This window comes from Cherax quadricarinatus, chromosome 59, assembly GCF_038502225.1.
Source record: "Cherax quadricarinatus isolate ZL_2023a chromosome 59, ASM3850222v1, whole genome shotgun sequence".
NCBI classification, from domain to species: Eukaryota; Metazoa; Arthropoda; class Malacostraca; order Decapoda; family Parastacidae; genus Cherax; species Cherax quadricarinatus.
The window spans coordinates 1,506,698-1,527,978 of NC_091350.1; the positions used below are offsets into that span (position 1 = coordinate 1,506,698).

At 43.0% G+C, this 21,281-nt stretch overlaps 1 protein-coding gene and 1 long non-coding RNA gene across 10 annotated transcripts in view; one reads left to right on the forward strand and one right to left on the reverse strand.

The window, feature by feature from the left end:
* Positions 1-3,225, forward strand: part of LOC138854431 (uncharacterized) — a 70,085-nt gene extending 66,860 nt beyond the window's left edge. The window contains exon 3 of one of the 2 annotated variants that reach the window (XR_011393637.1): positions 1,233-3,225. This is a non-coding gene — a long non-coding RNA (uncharacterized lncRNA). The remainder of the gene's footprint in view (positions 1-1,232) is intronic. The other variant, XR_011393638.1, reaches the window with a different exon arrangement.
* The window catches only part of LOC128698822 (latrophilin Cirl), a 414,208-nt gene that overhangs the window by 17,596 nt on the left and 375,331 nt on the right, over positions 1-21,281 (reverse strand). For 3 of the 8 annotated variants that reach the window (XM_053791236.2, XM_053791232.2, XM_053791239.2), the window contains exons 4-7: positions 16,965-17,071; positions 10,069-11,808; positions 9,398-9,716; positions 9,007-9,051 (exon numbers count right to left, since the gene is read on the reverse strand). In XM_053791236.2, coding sequence (XP_053647211.2) covers positions 9,007-9,051; positions 9,398-9,716; positions 10,069-11,808; positions 16,965-17,071 — 2,211 coding nt within the window. Of the gene's footprint in view, positions 1-9,006; positions 9,052-9,397; positions 9,717-10,068; positions 11,809-13,175; positions 13,283-16,964; positions 17,072-21,281 lie in introns of all 8 variants that reach the window. The other 5 variants (XM_053791237.2, XM_053791235.2, XM_053791240.2 and 2 more) reach the window with 3 other exon arrangements.

The window sequence follows — 21,281 nt, forward strand, 5'->3', positions numbered from 1 at the left end:
AGGGCACCCGGCTAGGCTGCGGGAAGCTAAGTACCCGGCCACTCTTGTTTTAACGACAGTAATTATGGGGTATTTTTATCCTGTTACTATGCAAATCGTCCAGGCGAGGTTAATTACGGAGCAGGACTAGCATGGTCGGACTGGGACACCCTAGATTTACGACATGCCCGGCAAAAATGACACACACTGACCAGAGGCACCTTGGTCACTGTCAACCATATATACCAACAAATGATTCTGTTATTAGCTTTCTATCTGACAGATGTGATCAACTAAATCGACATCCAGAAACGGGACGGAAAAAAAGACTGGAAACGGAGAGTAAAACAAATTTGAAACAAAATACAACAAATACCAAAACAAAATGTGACATTAGTATCTATAGCAAGGGTTAACTTAAGCCATTAGGGAGGAGAAATGTTATGCATTTAAGAGTGGCAGAGGTCGGTGAAGTGCCTGGAGCAGTACAAACAGGCCATGGACCAGAGAACAGCAGACCTGCTGTCGCTTCCTACCACAGTACGGCAGACCTGCTGCTGTCGCTTCCTACCACAGTACGGCAGACCTGCTGCTGCTGTCGCTTCCTACCACAGTACGGCAGACCTGCTGCTGCTGTCGCTTCCTACCACAGTACGGCAGACCTGCTGCTGCCGCTTCCTAGCACAGCACGACAGACCTGCTGCTGCTATCGCTTCCTACTACAGCACAGCAGACCTACTGCTGCCGCTTCCTACCACATTACGGCAGACCTGCTGCTGTCGCTTCCTACCACAGTACGGCAGACCTGCTGCTGTCGCTTCCTTCCACAGTACAGCAGACCTGCTGCTGCTGTCGCTTCCTACCACAGTACGGCAGACCTGCTGCTGTGCTTTCATTCTAACTTTTCATTACTAACATAAAACAATTGTAGCTGACTCCATAACTAACTGACAACGTTTCGACCGTCCTGGACCATCAGCAAGCCGCTACTAGGCTATGGTTCAAGATTGAGCGAAACGTCTAGTTTCACCCAGTCTGTATGCTAGTTGAGAACAATAATTTTATGAGAGCGGTTGTAACGACATTACTAAAGAGTATGTTAACTTGATACGTGATTCTTTGATACTTGATTCTTCGATACTTGATTCTTTAATACGTGATTAGCGTCATTAAGATACAATATGCTGGATTTTAATGGAGTCCGCAGAATTATGACGCTTGTGATATTTTAAATTTGTTTTTGTTAATTCCAGAAAATTCAAGAAGAAGAATCATCGGAGAAGACAATCCCTCCCATCCCTGACACACTGATGGCTTGGCCACCTCCCTTGTTTCTTAATATACGTGCAAAGATTAAGGTAATAATGTTTCTGATGATTAATGTTAGGGAATAACGAGAGGCCGACGTACATTAAGCAATTAAAATGGCTTTACGACTTTTTCGGAGGCTGTCAACATTACCGAGGAACCCAAGGCAAATGAGCCCAAGAAGTTGAATGCTCACTTAAAATGGTTATTGCAAGCCATTAAAAAACCCACTATCCATAATCAATGCCATAAAACTGTAGGCGAATGAGGAAAAATAAGTTTGTTTTATTCCCTAGAGAAAGAATATATAAACATGATAACGAGTCAGTCCACGAGCGACCAGGCATGAAGCACTTTGAATATGCAGCAGCGAGAGGGCTGAGTTGGCTGCACAAGTGAGGCAGGCCAGTGTGTGTTTACCCTCATGACCTGACTTACTAGGACACACACACATATATGGTGTTATTGAGGTCGGTGCACCTTTATTGTCTCCTTGAGAGCATAGATTATACTGTGTACAGTTCGATGATTTCATACTCCCAGTTGGAATGAAATTGAACATTAAAATGGTATAAAATACCGACAGGTTGTTAGGTAAGACACATATGCAACAGTTAGGTATCTTTATTATATCTTATTACATCGTCTTCAAGTATCTTCTGCTTCTATCAACTTTTCTGTACTCGACTGAAGAAGCCTACTGTGTAGGCGAAACGTTTCGAAATAAAGATACCTAACTGTTGCATATGTGGAATGAAATTAAAGGATAAATCTTGTACTAAAACCACTGGGAATAAAACATGGTTATTATTATTTATTATTATCACACTGGCCGATTCCCACCAAGGCAGGGTGGCCCGAAAAAGAAAAACTTTCACCATCATTCACTCCATCATTGTCTTGCCAGAAGGGTGCTTTACACTACAGTTTTTAAACTGCAACATTAACACCCCTCCTTCATGGTTATACGATAAATTTGTAAAAAGACTCACGAAATGGTAATGACACGATTGTCAACATACCATACCACGGGTGGGGTTTGAACCCGCGGCCAGTCTCAAAACCCCTCCCGTTGTATGGTTTCTAACAAGAGGCGGGACGCCACGAGAATTTGCTACTCTTGTAAATCAAGTCTCCAGATACAAATACGTGATCTTACACACACACACACACACACACACACACACACACACACACACACACACACACACACACACACACACACACACACACACACACACACACTACCTACCTGTTCCCGCAGGGAACTACAGGATTTATAAAAAACTGAATACACACAGCACGTTCGCACAGACACTGGTAAATTCAAGTCCAGTGGTCATGACAAGAACATGGCTATCTGAGAGCGAGTAACATATAAAAGCTGCGCTCAATTATTTCCCAACGTTTAAGAAAACTTAGTATAACTTTTAGTGTCTTGAACTTGCTAGCCTGGCACAAGAATGGTTATGGCTACGTACAGAATTATAGACACTTGGGAACTTTGGCTGTTATAGGTGGCAGGTTCAACCTTGTATTGAGAAATGGATGGTTCCATGACATGAACTCAACCGGCACACCCATTAAAAGAGCGATGATAGAGGCCATTAATTATAATATAATCGCTTTTTACTGCCATTAAACAAATTTGTATCCGGGGCCGCAGGGGGCGGTGACCCCCCCCAGAGAATCGACGTAAGTGGGTGAAAAAATGTATAGGGAAAGAAGTGAAAGTGAAAAGTACGTTTGTGATTACTTAGAAGACTTATGAACGTCGTCGTAAGTTTTTCTGTTCCAGTGCGGGTTTGTGTATTGTTCCAGTCACGGTGATGGAGAAGAAATACACTGAACCAGACTACATGAACAACGCTTTTGGACAGCCGTTCGCAAGGCCTTAAAACCTGCGCTTCGGCTTTACGTTATCAATAAGGATTTAATCCACAAAATATTGAGGTAGATACATGGATAAACAACCTTGCTGGATATAACCTGTGGACAACACGAAGTGGCGTACTGAAATGGATGTTATCTACTTGATAATCCATCTGGAAGGACGAGTTGATCCCTAATTCGTTTGCCTCTAACTGGAATTAAAAGGGGATTGTTGTCATTTATTTTTGACGTGGTCAACAGATGGCGTTGAGATACACGTGCAAGCAATTAAATTCGTGTTATGACTGCATCCCTTTCAGTTTAGGGAAATTTAATTTACGATCTCTAAACAAACGTAAATTTAAGATTAACAGAATAAAGAGGCAAAATACCTTGACTGGAACAATGGAGAAATAACCTGCACATAGGAGAGAGGAACCGATGACGACGTTTCGGTCCGACTTGGACCATTTACAAGTCACACTAACACAAAAGTGAGGGAACCAGTATATATATATAGTATATACAGCCTATATGTACTGGTTCCCTCACTCTCTTGTGTTAATGTCTACCTACTTACCTGGAGGGTATTCCGGGGATCAACGCCCCCGCGGCTCGATCCACCACCAGGCCTCCCAGTGGATCAGGGCTTGATCAACCAGGCTGTAACTGCTGGCCTCACGTAGTCCAATGTATGAACCACAGCCCGGCTGATCCAGCACTAAGTATTTGTTCGGCTTCCTCTTGAAGGCAGCCAGAGGTCTATTGGTAATTCCCCTTATGGCTAGTGGGAGGCTGTTGAACAGTCTTGGGCCCCGGACGCTTATTGTTTTCTCTCTTAGTGTACCAATGCCCCCCCTATTTTTTATTGGGGGTATTTTGCACCGCCTGCCAAGTCTTTTGCTTTCGTAGGGAGTGATTTCTGTGTGCAGATTCGGGACTATTCCTTCCAGGAGGTTAATTTTTTAGCGAGGTTAAGATAGGTTAGGTCACTTTTGATATGTCTGTGACTGGTTTCCAATTGCTCTACCCACGCCCAGTCTGAGGTCAGGTTTTTCGGTTGATTGCATGTTCAATAAGGCTGTTCTGTTGGCAGCCCGCTGGCCCACTTATCCATCATAGCCTTGTTGATCTAGCTGCAGCTCAGTGTTATTCACTAATTTTTGCAAGAGAGCCACTTCGGTTAAACACATTGATTGAGAGAGCCGCAGCTACTGCAAGTTAGCGTAACTCAACTAAATTAAGTAGTACTGAGCTGCTAGTGCAATATAATAAATGAGAAAAAGTAGACATGAGCCGTAAATTGAGTCATCGCGAGCCGCACAATGAATACCACTGATTGGTGGACGTAGAGGTCCACCTTCCACTTGAATACTTTCACACTTGTTCCTGCAATATTTATGATATCTGCTAGCAGTAGGTTGAGTACCTTTGACAAAGCTCTCAAGCACTTTCCAGGTATCATGTATCTCTCTCTCCTTCTCTCCAGTGAGTACAACATATTCAAGACTTTAAGGCGTTCCCAGTAATTTAAATGCTTTACCGTATCTATAGTCTTGGACCATGGCTGTTCACTGTGTTTTCTTATACCCTTGACGCTTTTATTTTTCAGTGGGTCTTGTTTACACTTCCTCTCATGCCTCTTCATTATATTACATTTAAATTATATCTCCTCCGGAGAATATATTCAAAGTACTTCGACCCGTTCTCGGCAGCTCAAATGATATATTACCCGCATACATCCTATTGGATGTTTGCGGGGAATGAAGGTTCTCTCCAGCCATGAACGGAGCACTTAACATATATTTTAAAGTAGTTTTTTTTACACAAAAATTAAAAAGTGGTTATAACTATGAACATAATTTTTAATGGGATGGGCCGGTAAGCCAGCTGAAGGCCTCGGTCAGATGACCAAAAGCTCCAACGGCGGGTTATTATAAATAACAAAAAGGCACAATACCGTGACTGGAACGATACACAAATAACCCGCACATAAAAGAGAGAAGCTTACGACGACGTTTCGGTCCGACTTGGACCATTTGCAAAGTCACACGGGTTATTATACTAAGACCCGCATCAGAAGACACTTATCCTCTTTCCTGACTTACCTAACCTAACCTACACATTTAAAAAAATGGAGAGGGATGAGGGCCATCTTCAGATGATCCCTGAAGAAAATGTCATAATCCATAAAAAAAAAAAAAATTATCTGATATAAATAAGAATCTAGTCTCTAGAGAGGTTACCGTTCACCAAAGTAATCCCCAACCTCTGTAAGAAGTGATCAAGGTCTCAGGACCGAAACGTTCTCTAGGACATATCCTAGTGTTTGCTCACGTGTCTAAACCAGTCCCCAACCTGTCCTGTAGTCTCCAAATACCAACATGTGCCCCTAGTTATCTAGTGCATTACCCGCTTGTACATTGATTTACTTTACACAAGGTGGACCAACAATAAGAATGCCTCACACCAACATGTTAAGTAATTAATGACTAACATAAAAACTTTACGATCGGCCACAACAAAAATTTGCATAGTGTAACTCGAACCAGGTGAAGTATAAATGCATTAAGAACGGTCACAACATTGTAATTAATGAGCAATATAAGGACTGTGCAAATGGCCGTAAGAACTTCACCAGGTAACTTACTGAAGTTGCTGCATGATGATCTATCCAGACTTAAAGTGTTCTCGAATAAAAGTAATCACGACATCTTACTTAAGTCACAAAACGGAGTGAGCCTTATACCTTTGATATGCCTTTTGAAGAGTTTCGAGAGTTTCTCTACTCTGTGAGCCCGGCCATGGGCCAGGCTCGTCTGGTGCCTAGTTGGGTTTAAATTATGTTTTGTGAATAAAATAATCATGACATCTTGCATAGGTCACAAAATACAGTGAGAATATTTTTTTTAATCACGACAATTACAGAACTTGTGAGGTTTAAACCCAACCAGTTCTGATTTTTTTTTTTTTTTGCAATCCTGTTATTACGACTTCGTGAGCTATGACACCTTACTTAAGTTACAGAACGCAGTGTATCTTAGTCATGCAGATTGCCTCTCAGCTCCCCTTCTGGGATCCTCATCTGCTGAAGAGGATCCCAGAAGGGGGGTCGAAATATACAGATTACTTAATTTCCTGAGTTTTTGTCTCCATGTGGGTTATTATTGAGCATAATGTATTAAGTTGGCAATATCAAAAAATACAAAAATTAAGAATGATGAAAGGACACATGTACAACCAATGCGACATTTTTACGTAACGTTCCACTCTCCATGATCTTTGTCAGGTCGTAACATATTGTTAATTCTACCAACACTGTTACAAAATTAAGATACCTTCTACATAATACAAATTTTGTATATCTTCTACAAGCCCCATCATACCATACGGGTTTGTCTTCACTGATAGTCGCTACTCCCACAACCTATTTTTTTCCCGTCTTATTTTCTTGAAAATTAATTTATTCCCGTCCATCCCCTGTCACTCCCGCCGCTATCAATTCACAGACGAATCACCTTTTGGCGTCACTTCTGCTGCATTTAGTGTTCAAATTAATGCTTCGGCGGCTCTCTCTGCGGCATCTCGTGCTTATATTTATGTTTGAGCATGACTACTGCTGCCATCTGAGAGGGAATCAATCACTTTTGAACGTCACTTGTGCTGCCTTCTATAACAAAATTATTCAACGTCGGGCATCACTTGTGCTGCCATCTGCAGGCAATATCAATCAGTTCTGTGCATCACTTGGGCTGCTGTCTCCTGACAGAATTAATCAACTCAGGGCGGTGCTTGTGCTGCCCTCTAAATTCTGAATTATCTTTTCTCTAAAATGCATTGCCTTCTAAAGACAGAATTAATAGACATTCCCCAGAATTAATCGACATTTCCCAGAATTAATCTACTTTCCTTCCCTCACTTCCCATTCCCCAGTTGCTATATAACTTCTGCGGGTTGAGCGCTTCCTCCTTATTTAAAATTTAAAATTATTAGAAATAAACTTCCCTATGGCGGCTAACTGTGTCATTAAAAAAAAAGGCACCATTTGATAATCTTTATCTAAATCTCTGCTGGTATTACGTACTAGATAAATATTTTTTTTTCTATAATAGAGACATGTTAAATAAAGCCTTGACTTGTGACCTCGGCAAGACGAGGTCACGGGTCAGCGATCCCAAATCTGTCAGTGTCAGTAGTTGATTATACCCATAAAATCTTTTTAATGGAAGGAAATTATTTGACTTGGGTGGTATATAGCTAAATAGAAAACAAGGCATAATAGGCAGTTGGCTAGGCTCATACCTGTAAATAATACGTCACTGTCATAACCAAAAAGATTTTTCAATTATGTTTTTTTTTTTTAAGGTTTATTTTGGGGCAGACATCTCTCTGGTAGCTATCGGAGCCATCAAAATTTTTAGCAGGGGGTCGATGCACAGCTCCTAAAATCGCTGATTAATATATGTGTAACCTAAATTTTGTGAATTTTGGCCTCAAGGTGACCCATCGTGCCAATTCTTGAAGCTGCGGATAAAGCTTGCCTCCACCCATCTCCCCTTTAATTCAATTCCGTATGTTTCTCTCTCTACCACTCAGATTCCTTGAGACTTTGTAAATGATCCAAGTCGGCCCGAAGCTCTTTTCTCTATGTGCGAGTTATTTGTGTATCTGTTATCTCAACTTTGATTCCAATTTTACTCTTTCTCTAACCCCTTCCTTTGCACAACCCGATCCCTCATTCCTACTTTAACACATTCTACCCCTTCCGGCTTTAGCGCCTAAGTTGATTCTTACAATATGGCTTCGTCCCAGTCTTTAGTTTCCACTGTGCCCCCGTCACTCTAATACCTTGTACAATGTGTCAGTTCATAATCATGCCCTCCCTTGGGAACTCTTTTCATAAAAGGTCGCCAGTTTTACTGCTCAAGTCTCTCATATTTCATACCATTTAGATTTGGGGCAAATTATGTTGCAAACCCTTGGACCCTTTTCAGTTTTATGTCGCCTTTTATAGGCAATTAGTTTACAGTTAGCCTCATATTCATCCTTTGGATGGTAGTGAAATAGAATAGAGATGCTGAACGTGAAAGGTATAAGAGAGGATACACGTGGGTACATTTAGTTAATATGTTATGTGGAAGTAAATTTAGAATACAGACGAATGATCCCTAACTGATTTGAAAATATTTTTCTATCTATTTGGATTAATTTTTTTAATATTTATCACTAATCCTGTAATTCTTCACACACAAAGGATCAAAATCAATTTTTTTTTCAATTTACTTGAGACAGTAAACACCACCAACACACACCTATCCCGTTACCGCGGAGAGGTAAGACATATTAATTAATAAGTAACAGATTGATGAGGTATCTGAAGCAAGAGGCGAAACATGGAACAAAGGATCAAATTCAAGCCAAACTATGGGATCTTAACCAGTGAAATTGGCTTTGGTTTTATTAGCAGAGGATCTAAAAAGGATTCAGTTACTTAAGAGCAAAGCCAATGATTAGCGAAGCGGTAAGATTAGCACAACAGCAGAAACAAAAGTAAATCAGGTTTTGGAAAGGTCAAACAGAAGCTAGAAATTTTGAAGATGAGCAATGGGGGGGGGGGGGGGAATGCATATCTTACAAAACGATAAAAACACTTAAAAAAAATAGTAAAAAGTTGTAGGCTACACAAAAAGAGAAATTCACATCCACCGAAAAGACTGGATATGACACACTGAGAAAAACAATGCAATAAAGTGGGTAAGAGGTCCGTTGGTGAACCCGTCGTCGTGAGCAGAGAAGAAACACATGGCTTTAAGGCATGCAGTGTTGGAGACGAGTGTTGAGGCTTACAGGCGGGAGTAGAGCCGGTGTTGAAGAGCGTTGGTGTACACTCCGCTGCCAGTGAGGGAGAGATGGTGGAGTTAGAGAGAAAGTGTGACATGGCCATCTATTCTCTACAGGACGAGGGTTTTAAGTTAGTCGAGATCACTGGCCACAAAAGTAATTATGAAGGACCAAGACGGAATTTATATTCTAAAGCAGCCAGACGACGGCATTTAAAGGAAATGTTAAAAAGTGGTTAAGAAGAGCCTAAACATGGCAAAATTTCAACAGTTTAATTACAATCTTGTACACAAAACCAACATTCAGGTGACGAACTTGTGCTAGTGACGTGAGAACTTGCTAGGCTATAAAGTGTTTTTTTTTGTACATACAGTGAGAGCTTTGGAAATGCACTCACCTGCTGGAGTCGAGGCGGGCCATCTCCTTTGTTTTGAGAGCGTCATCAGGAGAGAGCTTACAGGTGTAGATAAGAGCTGCTGCTAACAGAGCCACGTGTGCGGCCAGCAGCAGCAAGGCTGGACCAACCAGGGAAAACACGAAGTAGTTGTCTGTGCGGAGCCAGCAGTATTGGGTCGTGCCGTAGCTGAAGGGGTCGATGACGGCTGCAGTGCCCACCACTAGGAGAGGAAGGCCGTAAGCTAAGGCGTAGTTCCACCAGCGTAGCCTCAGAGAGTCGCACTCCACGGCCCGGGCCACGCTCAGGTAAACATGCACACCTGTAACAACACGTACAAAACCATATTAATGTCTGACATCCATCATTAAAAACTCAGAGCCAAACCCCGCATCTAGTAAACACTAGGCATTGTTTCCCCATACCCAGGAGCACCAGGCTACATGCACTGCCCCACGAGAGATTTTTAGAATGCTTATCATTAAAATTATATTTACATTTTATTACTGTAACCTGGCTAACTACCATTATGCTGGAGCCGTTCTTTGACACGCTGTGTGTTTGTGTCCTAACGATGTTTATGTAGTGCACGTTAAAACTATAACTAAACGACGGTGAAATAGCTAAAATATATTAACAGGTTAATTTGGAGGACGCTGTCTTGCGACACTTACCTTCCATAAACATCCATGCAAATGCTGAGAGGACCGTATAATGGAGGATACCGGCCACGACGCCACAGAGGACAGGAGCATCAGTGCGCCACACCCCCACCAGGAAGACCAACTCGGCAGCTGTTAGACACACGCACACATGTCGGTGCACCGCTGTGCGGGGGGAGGCCAGCCCGCGGAACACTGAGAACACCAACAGGGATCCCGCTACGCACACAAGACTCACCACGCAGCCGACGTAAGCCAGGATGCGCAGCGCCGCCTGGGGATCTTCTCCCGTGCTACCCGCAGCTTCCTCCATCAGCACGGCGAAGTTTGTCAAGTGATCGCACTGACACGTGACATGGGAGCGATTGTATATCAAAACGCGGCAACCTTCGTCACTCCAAGCTGAGGTAGTGTAGTCCCAGAAGGCGCACACAGGCCGGGTTACATTTTCTTGTTTTAGAAGCGAGAAGGTGAGAGTCACTGGCTCCGGCAGCTGGATGTGGCGACCGCTACCTAGAGACGCTGACATTACACGTGAATTAACCATGCGGGTTATGTTACCCGCGCGATGTCCCAGGGGCTCTGGCCCCGGGGTCAACAAATCCTCGAAGTGACGATAAGTCAAAAACACAACTCTAGTAGTCCCACCATCACTGTTTTCTAGGATAGCTTCTGGAGGTAGTGTGACCGTGTCGGCGTACACCCAGTCAAGATCTTGGTCCTCCGAGGAAGGGAATCTAACAGAGGAGCCGTCAGCCGTGGCAGACCTTGCGGACACCAGAACATGAGACTTGTAGTGTGCAGCCTGGGCACCTGGAGGCAGAGCGCCTGCCAGAAGGAATGAAGCTTCTTCCAAAGCCTCCATGAGCCGAGTGACAGCATGGCGCCTCTCACGGACCGCTAAATCTCCCCATGGCCCCGCCATACCTGCTGCCAGTAAGGCAGATCCTGTAGCCAGTGCAGCCTGCAACATTTCCGTGACGAGGTCCTGCCGTTGTCGAGGGTCGGGGAAGTCGCGAACTTGCTCCGTCATGCGGGCGGCCAAGGTGGTTAGGAGTTGAGCTGTGGTAGTGAGATCTCCGCCATAGAGGTCCTTGCTGGCAGTCACTGTGGCCAGATCAGCAGCAACACTCAATAAAGAGTCGTGAGAGTTGGCACGAGTCTTGAGAGTTGCTAACCACACACTGCGACATTCACTCAGGTCAGCTGGGCCTGCCCAGTCTGCTGAGTGACATGGCCGCCGTGCCCAGCCCGAGGCCCCGCCAGGACACGGCTGGACAGCCACTTCGCCGCCCCGTGTCCAATTCCAGTACAATCCGCGTCCGAATGATGGAGGGCACCAAGGAGAGTCGTAGTCGCCCTCGAAACGCGGGGGTGGCACTGGTGGTACGTGAGTACTGGTAGGCTGGGTTGTGGTGGGGGATGTACTGGCGCTAGTGGTAGAGGTGGGAGTAGCTGGGGTCGTGGAGGAGGTTTGGGTAGTAGGTTCTCCACTAAGTGTAGTGAGAACCTCAATTTCTGGTCTCTCTCCTTCCTCCAACACATGTGGTATTGTTGCAGGGGGAAGGGTAGTAGTGGTTGTGGTAGTCGTGGTGGTGCTGCTAGTAGTAGTAGTCGTGGTGGTTGGTGGAGGCGTGGTGGTCGTCGTCGTGGTGTAGTTGGTCGTAAGGGTAGGCAGGATCCGAATGGGCGGGCGGGTTGCGACGTACCACGGCGGTCGTGGCCTGGAGGTCGTAGTAGTCGTTGACGTAGCTACAAGAGAAATACAAGCATCAGACGACCTGTACCCCCTACATAAACACTCACTATAGCACTACTTTATAAACCATAAAACCAGGCACTATATAAAATCTGTAAGTGTCAGTGACAGGGAACCATAATATTATACAATGCAATCCAGTCCAATACAAGTGCCACATGCAAGAGAATTATGACTCCATAACAGTAACAATCAGGGGCCACGAGCGTATAACAAGCTCCCACAACATCTATAACAGAGAGCAGTTAACATAAGAGAGGTGTGTGGGGCGGCCTGATAGTGTCACCACCACACCCAGAGTGAGGGAAGAAGAGGACGGGGGTGAAGAACAGCATAGGCAATAATGGGGGGGGGGAGAGGGCCAGGAGAATAATAAAGAAGGGGAGGAAATAGCATGGAAGGGTAAACAGGAGAGGTATAAACATATCGGGGTAGTATTTTTTATGGCTGTAGGGAGGTTAAGCGTTATGTTTAGGGAGGGAAACTGAAGAAAGGGGAGCGATTGTGTAATTGACCCAAGGGAGAAGAGGGCACTTGGCCTGAGAGGTGAAAGGAGGGAGGGTTGCTAGGCCTAGGAGTGGGATGTTTCATAGAGAAGAGGGGTTGGGGTTGGTTAAGGGAGTGCCAGAGTTTCAACATTATCATGCAAATGGCACTACGGCTCACAACGCCCACAAAGTTTGCGTCGTGGCAGCCACGTTTTGATGTGGATATAATGACATTACAGTTGGCCTTTACCACTAAATGATTAACATGAATAACTCAACGAAACTATCACCAAGTGAGTGGAGGAGATAGAAGACAGGAGGAAGCAAAAGGACGAGGGGAACGGGAAGGAGACCTAGAGAAGGGAAGGTACTGGGAGAATATACATAGAAGAATAAGGAATGGAGGATGAGAAGGCAGAGATCGTAAAACAAATATAGAGGGTGGAGGTCGAGAAAGGATTGGGTTAGGTTAGGTAAGGTTCGTCAGGAAACTGGACAAGTGTTCCTGATGCGGGCCTTAGTCATATGATGACCCGCTGTTGGCCATCTAACCGTGGAGGATTGAAAGGAACTGCGATGGACTGGATGTAAAAGGAGACGGAAGGGATGGAATGGAACCAGTAAACAGGAAAGGAAGAGATTTAGGAAGGGAAGAAGTAAAAACTGAGAGGGAGTAAAAGTTGTGGGGCTAGAGAAAATTAGCATTAAGGGGATGAACACCAAGAAGATTGGAAAGGAGGGTAAGACAGGGGATGGGTATTAACCAGTACCACAGGGTAAACACCGAAACATCAACCCCAGTGGAACCAATACCCGAAGATCACCCCAAAATGCGAACAGCGGGTTAGCCCGGTACAAGGAACTAGCTTTACCTGCATTGCACTGGTAGTGAGCCTCCAGGTACTTATGAGTACCAGGACAGCCGTCGCCAAAACGAACAGTGTTGGCTTCGATGGTACATGAGGGCTTTCCAGAGCAGCTTGCGAAAGAAGACAAGACATTTCTTAAGAAACTACATCTACCGTCCACCAGTTAGAGACACACACACACACATTATGATACACGAAGTTTGTGTTACGGACACCATCTCGCTGAATAGATGGGATAGATACTTACGACCCTTATCCTATGGTTAGGGCGGGGCGAGTATTCACCATGACATCCAGAGGTGTACAAATACCCAACCTATTCTCATTCGTTGATGTCTAATGTCAATTTTCTACAGACCCATAATTTCCTTCTCGATTTTAAATTATATTAGGTTACATCAGGCTTTGAAAAGCGTATGCTTAAGTACAAATACGCAAATTCAAAGACGGCGGTCGTGATTACTTCTGACGGACAGGTAATGATCGTTCAAATCTGTACGATTATCTTAGTGCGAAAATGAACCGAAATAACACTTTCCCCACCCCATACCATAGTTATAGATAAAGAGCTACTTAACACTTCAAGTCACAGCCAGGAAGGGCTTGGAACCCACGACCCTAACTAATGCCAAGTAAGAACTGGCATTCAAATCTCTTGCACTCGAGATACTTATTGACAACCCCATTCCGTGGACGAGCTTGTTTACGAACGAAATCTTACCCCAAGGAAATACGCCAATACGAATGTAAAGGCAATAACAGCAGCAGCCATTGTGTGTGTGTGTGTGTGTGTACTCACCTAGTTGTACTCACCTAGTTGAGGTTGCGGGGGTCGAGTCCGAGCTCCTGGCCCCGCCTCTTCACTGTGTGTGTGTGTGTGTGTGTGTGTGTGTGTGTGTGTGTGTGTGTGTGTGTGTGTGTGTGTGTGTGTGTGTGTGTGTGTGTGTGTGTGTGTGTGTGTGTGTGTGTGTGTGTGTGTGTGTGTGTGTGTGTGTGTGTGTGTGTGTGTGTGTGTGTGTGTGTGTGTGTGTGTGAATGGGTCGTCACGTCCGCTGGTTGCAAGTAGGATTACGGACAGCAGTAAAACTGAGATAAGGATGGCGGCGAGAGACTGGGAGAGATTGTTGTGATAAGGAGGCAAGGTAGGTAGGTGCACGGGTGTCCGTCGCTGAGGAAGATGGAAAGAAGAGAAACTGAGGAGAGAGGAGGCGGCGGTGGTCCATCTGACCACTGTGTTGTCTCCCCACACCTGCAACCCTGGTCACCTCTAGTCAACCAAGCCAACCGAGCAAGTCTTGAACCCCGTCAATATGCAGAATTAACCTTTACTATGACCAGTATATAAATCTCTAATGATATAGTCTCGTAAATCGTCCAGGAAGGGCAGGGGAAGGAGGTAAAAGGAGTGATGGAGCGGGACGATACGAACGTACATCTTGAATGGCGAAATTTTAATAATGGATCATCAACACAGCTGGCGTCTAGGGGGCGGGACTCGCAAGACCCGCCCTGCCAAACGTATAAGACCTGCATTCAATTTGAAAGAAATAATCAGAGGGGGATTACTGGATGCCGAGACCCTGGGGGATGCTCAGGGAACATAAGATGGTCTATTACAAGTTAGTAGCCTGTATTTACGAAGAGAAGTGTAATAATTTCATGTAGTGGATGTTACGACAACTTCACGCTGAGACAAGAGTGAGGGAGGCAGAGTGTAAAGTGAGAGAGGTGGATAGTGAGAGAATATTGAGACAGGCAGATGAGAGAGGTAAACAACGAGAGGCTGTGTGTGATAGTGTGTGTGGGGGGAGGGGGTATCTAGGGGTGGGATGTGTGTGTGAGAGAGATAGTGTAGTAGTAGTAGCAGCATGTGTGTGTGTGTGTGTGTGTGTGTGTGTGTGTGTGTGTGAGAGGCTGGTAGCGTGTGTGTGTGTGTGTGTGTGTGAGTGAGAGAGGCTGGTAGCGTGTGTGGGGGCTGGTAGCGTATGTGTGTGTGTGTGTGGGGCTGACAGTCAGCGTGTGGGGGCTAGTAGTACTCACCAATGTGGTTGCAGGGGTCAGTTCATAGCTCCTGGCCTGGTAGTGTATTTACTCATCTATGTGTGGATGTAAGGGTCATGTGTGCGAGGGGAGTATGTGAGAGAGAGAGAGAGAGAGAGAGAGAGAGAGATAGAGGGGGGAAGGGAGGAGAGGATAGAGGGTATAATGGTGTCTGCTCTATACACCTTTGGGACAATTAACTCTTGGATCACCTCACGTTCTTCTCTTCTTCCCTCTCCTGCACACCACGCTTCCTCATCCATCAGTTTTCCTCCTCAACCCTCCTCTACTTATATTTATATCCTCCCCTGCCTTATCCTCTTCTCTTACCACTTTCTCTTCCCTCATTCTCTCCTCTTTTTCTAAGCCTTTGTCTTACCTGATCAAGATAGCTATCTCAATAACACCTTCCATCACCCTCCCACAATTCCCTCCCATTAAATCCATGTGACTGGTGAATAATATGGAACATTAACCTTCTCTTCCCACTTATTTTCATTCCTCTAGTCTTGTCCTATGTGGTCGTCGTAGTTTCTTTACATCTACAGTCTCTCTCTCTCTCTCTCTCTCTCTCTCTCTCTCTCTCTCTCTCTCACACAAGGTTTTACAAGGTTAGGTTTTTGGTTCCAAACTTTATTTACAAGCCAAGAGATGTTACTTACATCAGCTCATTTGAAAGCCTTTTTATTATGAAACATACATATAGGGAACAGGATGAAGTTGGAGCTATCCGTGGGTTCCAACTCTTTCTCTGTCATTACACTTCGATCTATTACACAGTCAACCAGTCCGTAGGTCGATCATACACAGCCACTCAAATTTACTATCCCTCAGAGAGAGAGAGAGAGAGAGAGAGAGGGGGGGGGAGCGAGGAGATGGGTTATAATGCCGTAAACTATTTTAAAAGAAGATAATCGTTCGTGTAAAATGCCCAAATACCGGACTATTCTGTCGTAAATCAGCGATAGTATCATGAAGGTGTCGGAGGTGACGCCACGTCAACTCAGGAGGAGGAGGAGGAAGAAGAGAGGAGGAGGAGGAAGAAGAGAGGATGAGGAAGAGCATCATTAACAGGAAGACGAAGATGAAGAGAGGAGGAAGATGATTAAAATGATGGGGAGGAAAAAATGGAAGAGATAAGAGAAAAAAAGATCTAGGAAGAGGACGAGGGAAGAAGAAACGGGACAGGTGGAAGAGTAAAGGTAGTAACATAGTTTTATCACCTTCACCGCCTCCTCTTTATTAATTTTCGTTCTCCATCATCGTCGTCGTCTCCATAGACACCTCTTTCACTCCATGAGGAGACGACACAACCAAGTGTAAATATCACAACTGAAAGAATGCTAAGCACGAGATGTGACAAACAATAATAAAAAAAAAAAAAACACCGAACAGCAGCAGTAGTTCAACGCCGAAAATCCCAGACGACCGAATCATGTTGAAAAAGCATTGTTAATGGAGTTAGTAAGGCTATTTGCTACTGGTTAGTAGTCTACGTATACAGATACAGTCTTGTGTTAGTGTAAATCTGATAGCTATTTATTTTTTATCCAGTGCCCGGCCACCCGCTTTCCTGAACCCGTTTAGTAAACCAGCCGCTACGTTATCAACAACGATAAAGTTTGTAGTACTTCTAGTAGTAATAAATTGTAGCTACTTGTTAAGCCCCTACTATATCTTGTGGTTCTTCAAAAAGAGGCGTAGGGATAGAAATCGTGTGACGTGACAAAGGTCGCAGGACTGCAAAGTTACCTAGGGCGCAGGAGTAATGGACTTCGATGTACTTGTGGGTTCCTGGGCAAGGGTCGCCGAAGATCTGGCTGGTGACCTCAACCATACAGCTGTCCAGTCCGCTACACCTGCAGTTTCCTCAACTCTCTTAGTCAAAGTACCTCTCATACTAGTTCAGTTTTTCTCCCGTTCTCTCTCCTTGTACTGCTAGATTATTGTTCTTGTCTAAAAAGCCTCACAGTGGCTGCAATTACTCTCACTAATCTTATATTCTGACTGTTTTTTTCGAAGACACGCTTTAAAATGCCTCCTGGTTCTTTTTCTTTACATTCTCTATTTTAACACTTTCTATTACTATCTAACATATATCTATATCAAAAGCTAATTTTATGAGATACCTGCTATTAATATATAATAAAAAATATTGCTAAAATTATAAGCAAAAAAATCTGAAAATAAGTTAGCGTAATCAGTTTTAAAATTAATGTTGAAAATATAATTTAATTAATAAAAAAAAATATATTATCACACATAGAATTAAAAAAAATCCTGCATTTTTCCAATAAGAAAAAGATTGAAAATATTGCATATATAATTTGATATTGTAATTAAATTTTAAAAATAAATACATGGCATTACAAGAGCTAATGAATTTTTCGAAAATTAATGATTTTAAAAATCCTTCAAGACTACAAAATTGTGGAAAAAAAGAACATTAACATAAATGGAAAATATTTTAAAACAAAAGAGAAATAAACATTTATGGTTAACATTATTGTTAAATATGTATTATTTTTCTCTCCAGAAGAAGACATGTCAACTTAAGCATATAAAAAAATGAGATATTCAAAAATAAATTATGAATTGACCACACGAGTGCTTTAGGAAGACAACAATAGTCTCTCAATATATATCTCAAAAAATATTTGGAAAATTAAATCATCCACCCTCTCTCATTTTACCCATTCTCTCCCATCCCCTTCCCCTCTAATTATCATTCTCATCTGTCTGTTTCTCTCTCTCTCTCTCTCTCTCTCTCTCTCTCTCTCTCTCTCTCTCTCTCTCTCTCTCTCTCTCTCTCTCTCTCTCTCTCTCTCTCTCTCTCCCTTTCATCACTGCCAAGTCTTTCTACCTCTAACACACACACAAAGAATTGTGTATACTTTGTAAAAAAAATACTTAATCCTCCATAGAATGCATTAAAAATCTCAAAAATTGTAAATTTAACCCACTAAGTGGGTTAAATTTACATTTCCCCCATGAAGGGGGGGAGGTGATCCTTAAAGTTGGGACAGGCGGAGGACAGAATCAGATTGAAGATGCTGTGACTCGAAGAGACAGAACCCTGGTTTTATATACTGTTATGGACATTTCACATGATTTAAGATTATGTGACATATTTAAAAAATAATGAATGTGCTAAACCGTTATATTGTAGCATAATTATACGATTCATTGTAGTTTGAAGCACCCAGCTGCTGGGAATGTTAATAAGAGATAGAAATGTAAATAATCATTGAAATCTGACTTCGTAGGATCGTCAAGATGATGTCAGCCTATTTATCGCAACTGTGAAATTCCTGTGTTACTGTGTGAATATTTGGTTGGACAGGGGGAGTTTAAACTTAATACTTTACAGAGATGCTGATGAATGCCTTTTTACCTATTGATCAACTCCGATCTCAGACATTCCAGTCAAATGCTACACTCGTTTTATTACGAATTTTCTGGCATGACCTAGATGTAAAATAAATTGCTGGAAATGTGTTTATAGTCGCACCAATGACTGACATTCACCTTTCCAGAGAAAAGCACTTTTGGCACTGCTTTTGGCACTACTTGTCACTCTCTGGACTGGAGATCCGAGTATTGACTGGCATTCAGTTAATATATAATATATATATATATATATATATATATATATATATATATATATATATATATATATATATATATATATATATAGATATATGTCGTGCCGAATAGGCAGAACTTGGGATCTTGGCTTAAATAGCAACGCTCATCTTGCCATATAGGACAAGTGAAAATTTGTGTATGCAATATCGCCAAAATCATTCTTAACCTAACGAAAAAAATATATTTCACTGTGTTTGTTTAGTATTAAATTATTGTAAACAAATCTAAAATATATTTAGTTGGGTTAGGCTAAAATAAATTGCTCTTGTTATAATAAGGTTAGGTAAGTTTTCTAAGATTCTTCTGGTGCAAAATTAAAAATTTTTACATTAACATTAATGAAAAAAATATATCTTTAAACGTATGAGAAAATTTTAGAAAGGACTTAATTTTAAATGAGTTCTTGCTAATTGACCAGTTTTACATATTCGGCACAATATATATATATATATATATATATATATATATATATATATATATATATATATATATATATATAGGATGGGGTCCACCTCTGGTGTAAATTGTGGGACCCACAGCCTCGGAGAAGTGGATAAAAAGGCTTCAAGGAAGAATATTTGGATTTCTTCCTGAAGCCGTTTGAATATTCCACTTCCCCTACCACCCCATCTTTTAATATATTTTTTTTTACCAATAGGAATATTTTATTACATAATATGGTACAGAAGATTTAAGAGATACATTGTTGATATAAAGGTGGCATATACGGTACATGTTGTTACGTGTGTATCAACGATTATAAGGCGAAAATCTCATCCAGCTCCTCAGAGCTGGGGCGTGTGCCCAAAATACAGCAGGCATTACCCCTTTGAACAGCCGCACTGAGCCGCTGGAACAGAAAACTAGCTGCCCTGGGATCCCTAGTTACCCTGATAAGTCTTTTTCCCAGCTCCTTAAGGAATTTAGATGCACTCTTTCCCCATGAGCCAAGGGTCTCTGAGCCTATGGGAACAAACATATAATGATGGGCAAGTTCTTCATATTTTCTAGACTTTTGGGACTCCCTAAAGCTGGCAGCTCCCCCTCCTTCCTCCCTGGTGTATTGGAGATAGGTATCAGCCAAGGTAGATGCACATGTATAGTCCCACACCACCTGCTTCCCATCTGTCCAGACTTGAAGGGTGATACCATCTGGACGCTTCTGGCTGCCATCAGATCTACATAGTTGGGGTGGCTCCCTTACTGCTGGGCATCCAGCTGTTGTGAGGCTCCTCTTGATAATGTTATTAACCTCCTCATGTCTTGCAATCTTTCCCTCGGATTTACGGCACACAAGACCATGGTACCCGAATCGGTCTGCTGCTTCACTGCCACAAATACACCTGTGTTCGGCGAGAATAGGGGCGGCAAGTCGAAGGGCAACACCGATGCGGATGGTCTGTGGGTCGAGACGTGTGCCAAGGCTGGAGTTGGGAACAGCCAACAGAAAATCCCCAGCATGAGGGGCTCTCACTGCCAGGAGGCGGGCTCTATCCTTCCCTGACACACTCTGAAGCATTGTTGAGGCAATATTTTCCACTATTGGACCATCCCAGTGCGATTGTTTGTAGTTGTTGGGGGGAGTAGGTCTGGCTCCAGAGCCCGTTAGATTATCCCAGATCATTGCTCCGTCAATGAATTTTTGGTCCTGGACTCCTACCTTGTCCCTAAGATGTTCAGGGAGAATCGCTGCTACAAGCTCTCTGGATGCAATACACGAGGACAGAAAAGCAGGTAACGCAATCTGTGATGACTTGCGGACACCAATGCCTCCTAGTCTGACTGGAAGTGTAGCTTGGTTCCACTGCCCGTCTTCTAGAGTAAGGTTAAGTACTTTCGTAAAAATCTGCCTCAGAATACTGTCATATTCGTGCAGTATAGGGTTATCATATGAAGGTGCACATCTTAGGAAATATGTCAACCTGGGCAGACTCAAGCACTTTGTGAGAAGGTACAAGGCATCGTGGGTGTCCAGATTGCCTATTCGTTGTTCCATTCTCCTTAACTCTTCCAATTTCTTCCTGAGAATTGTCAATGGCATTGCTTCCCAGAGGTGCTCCTAGCAAGACACTATTTGTGGGGGCAATGACTGCTGCTCCTGGTAGTTTTGCTCTCACTGCATTTATCACTTGTTGACTGACTGAGATGATGATATATATATATATATATATATATATATATAATGCAAAACAACCACTGTGAAAGAGTAGTGAAATTCCAAGCGCTTTCCTTGACAATGTGAGTAGTTACGAAAGCGCTTGGAATTTCACAACTCTTTCAATGGTTGTTTTGCATATTTTAAAATCACCTGTTTACTGTGATCTTATTGCATGCATATATATATATATATATATATATATGTGTGTGTGTGTGTGTGTGTGTGTGTGTGTGTACACCAAGCAGTTAAGGCTGATATTTAAT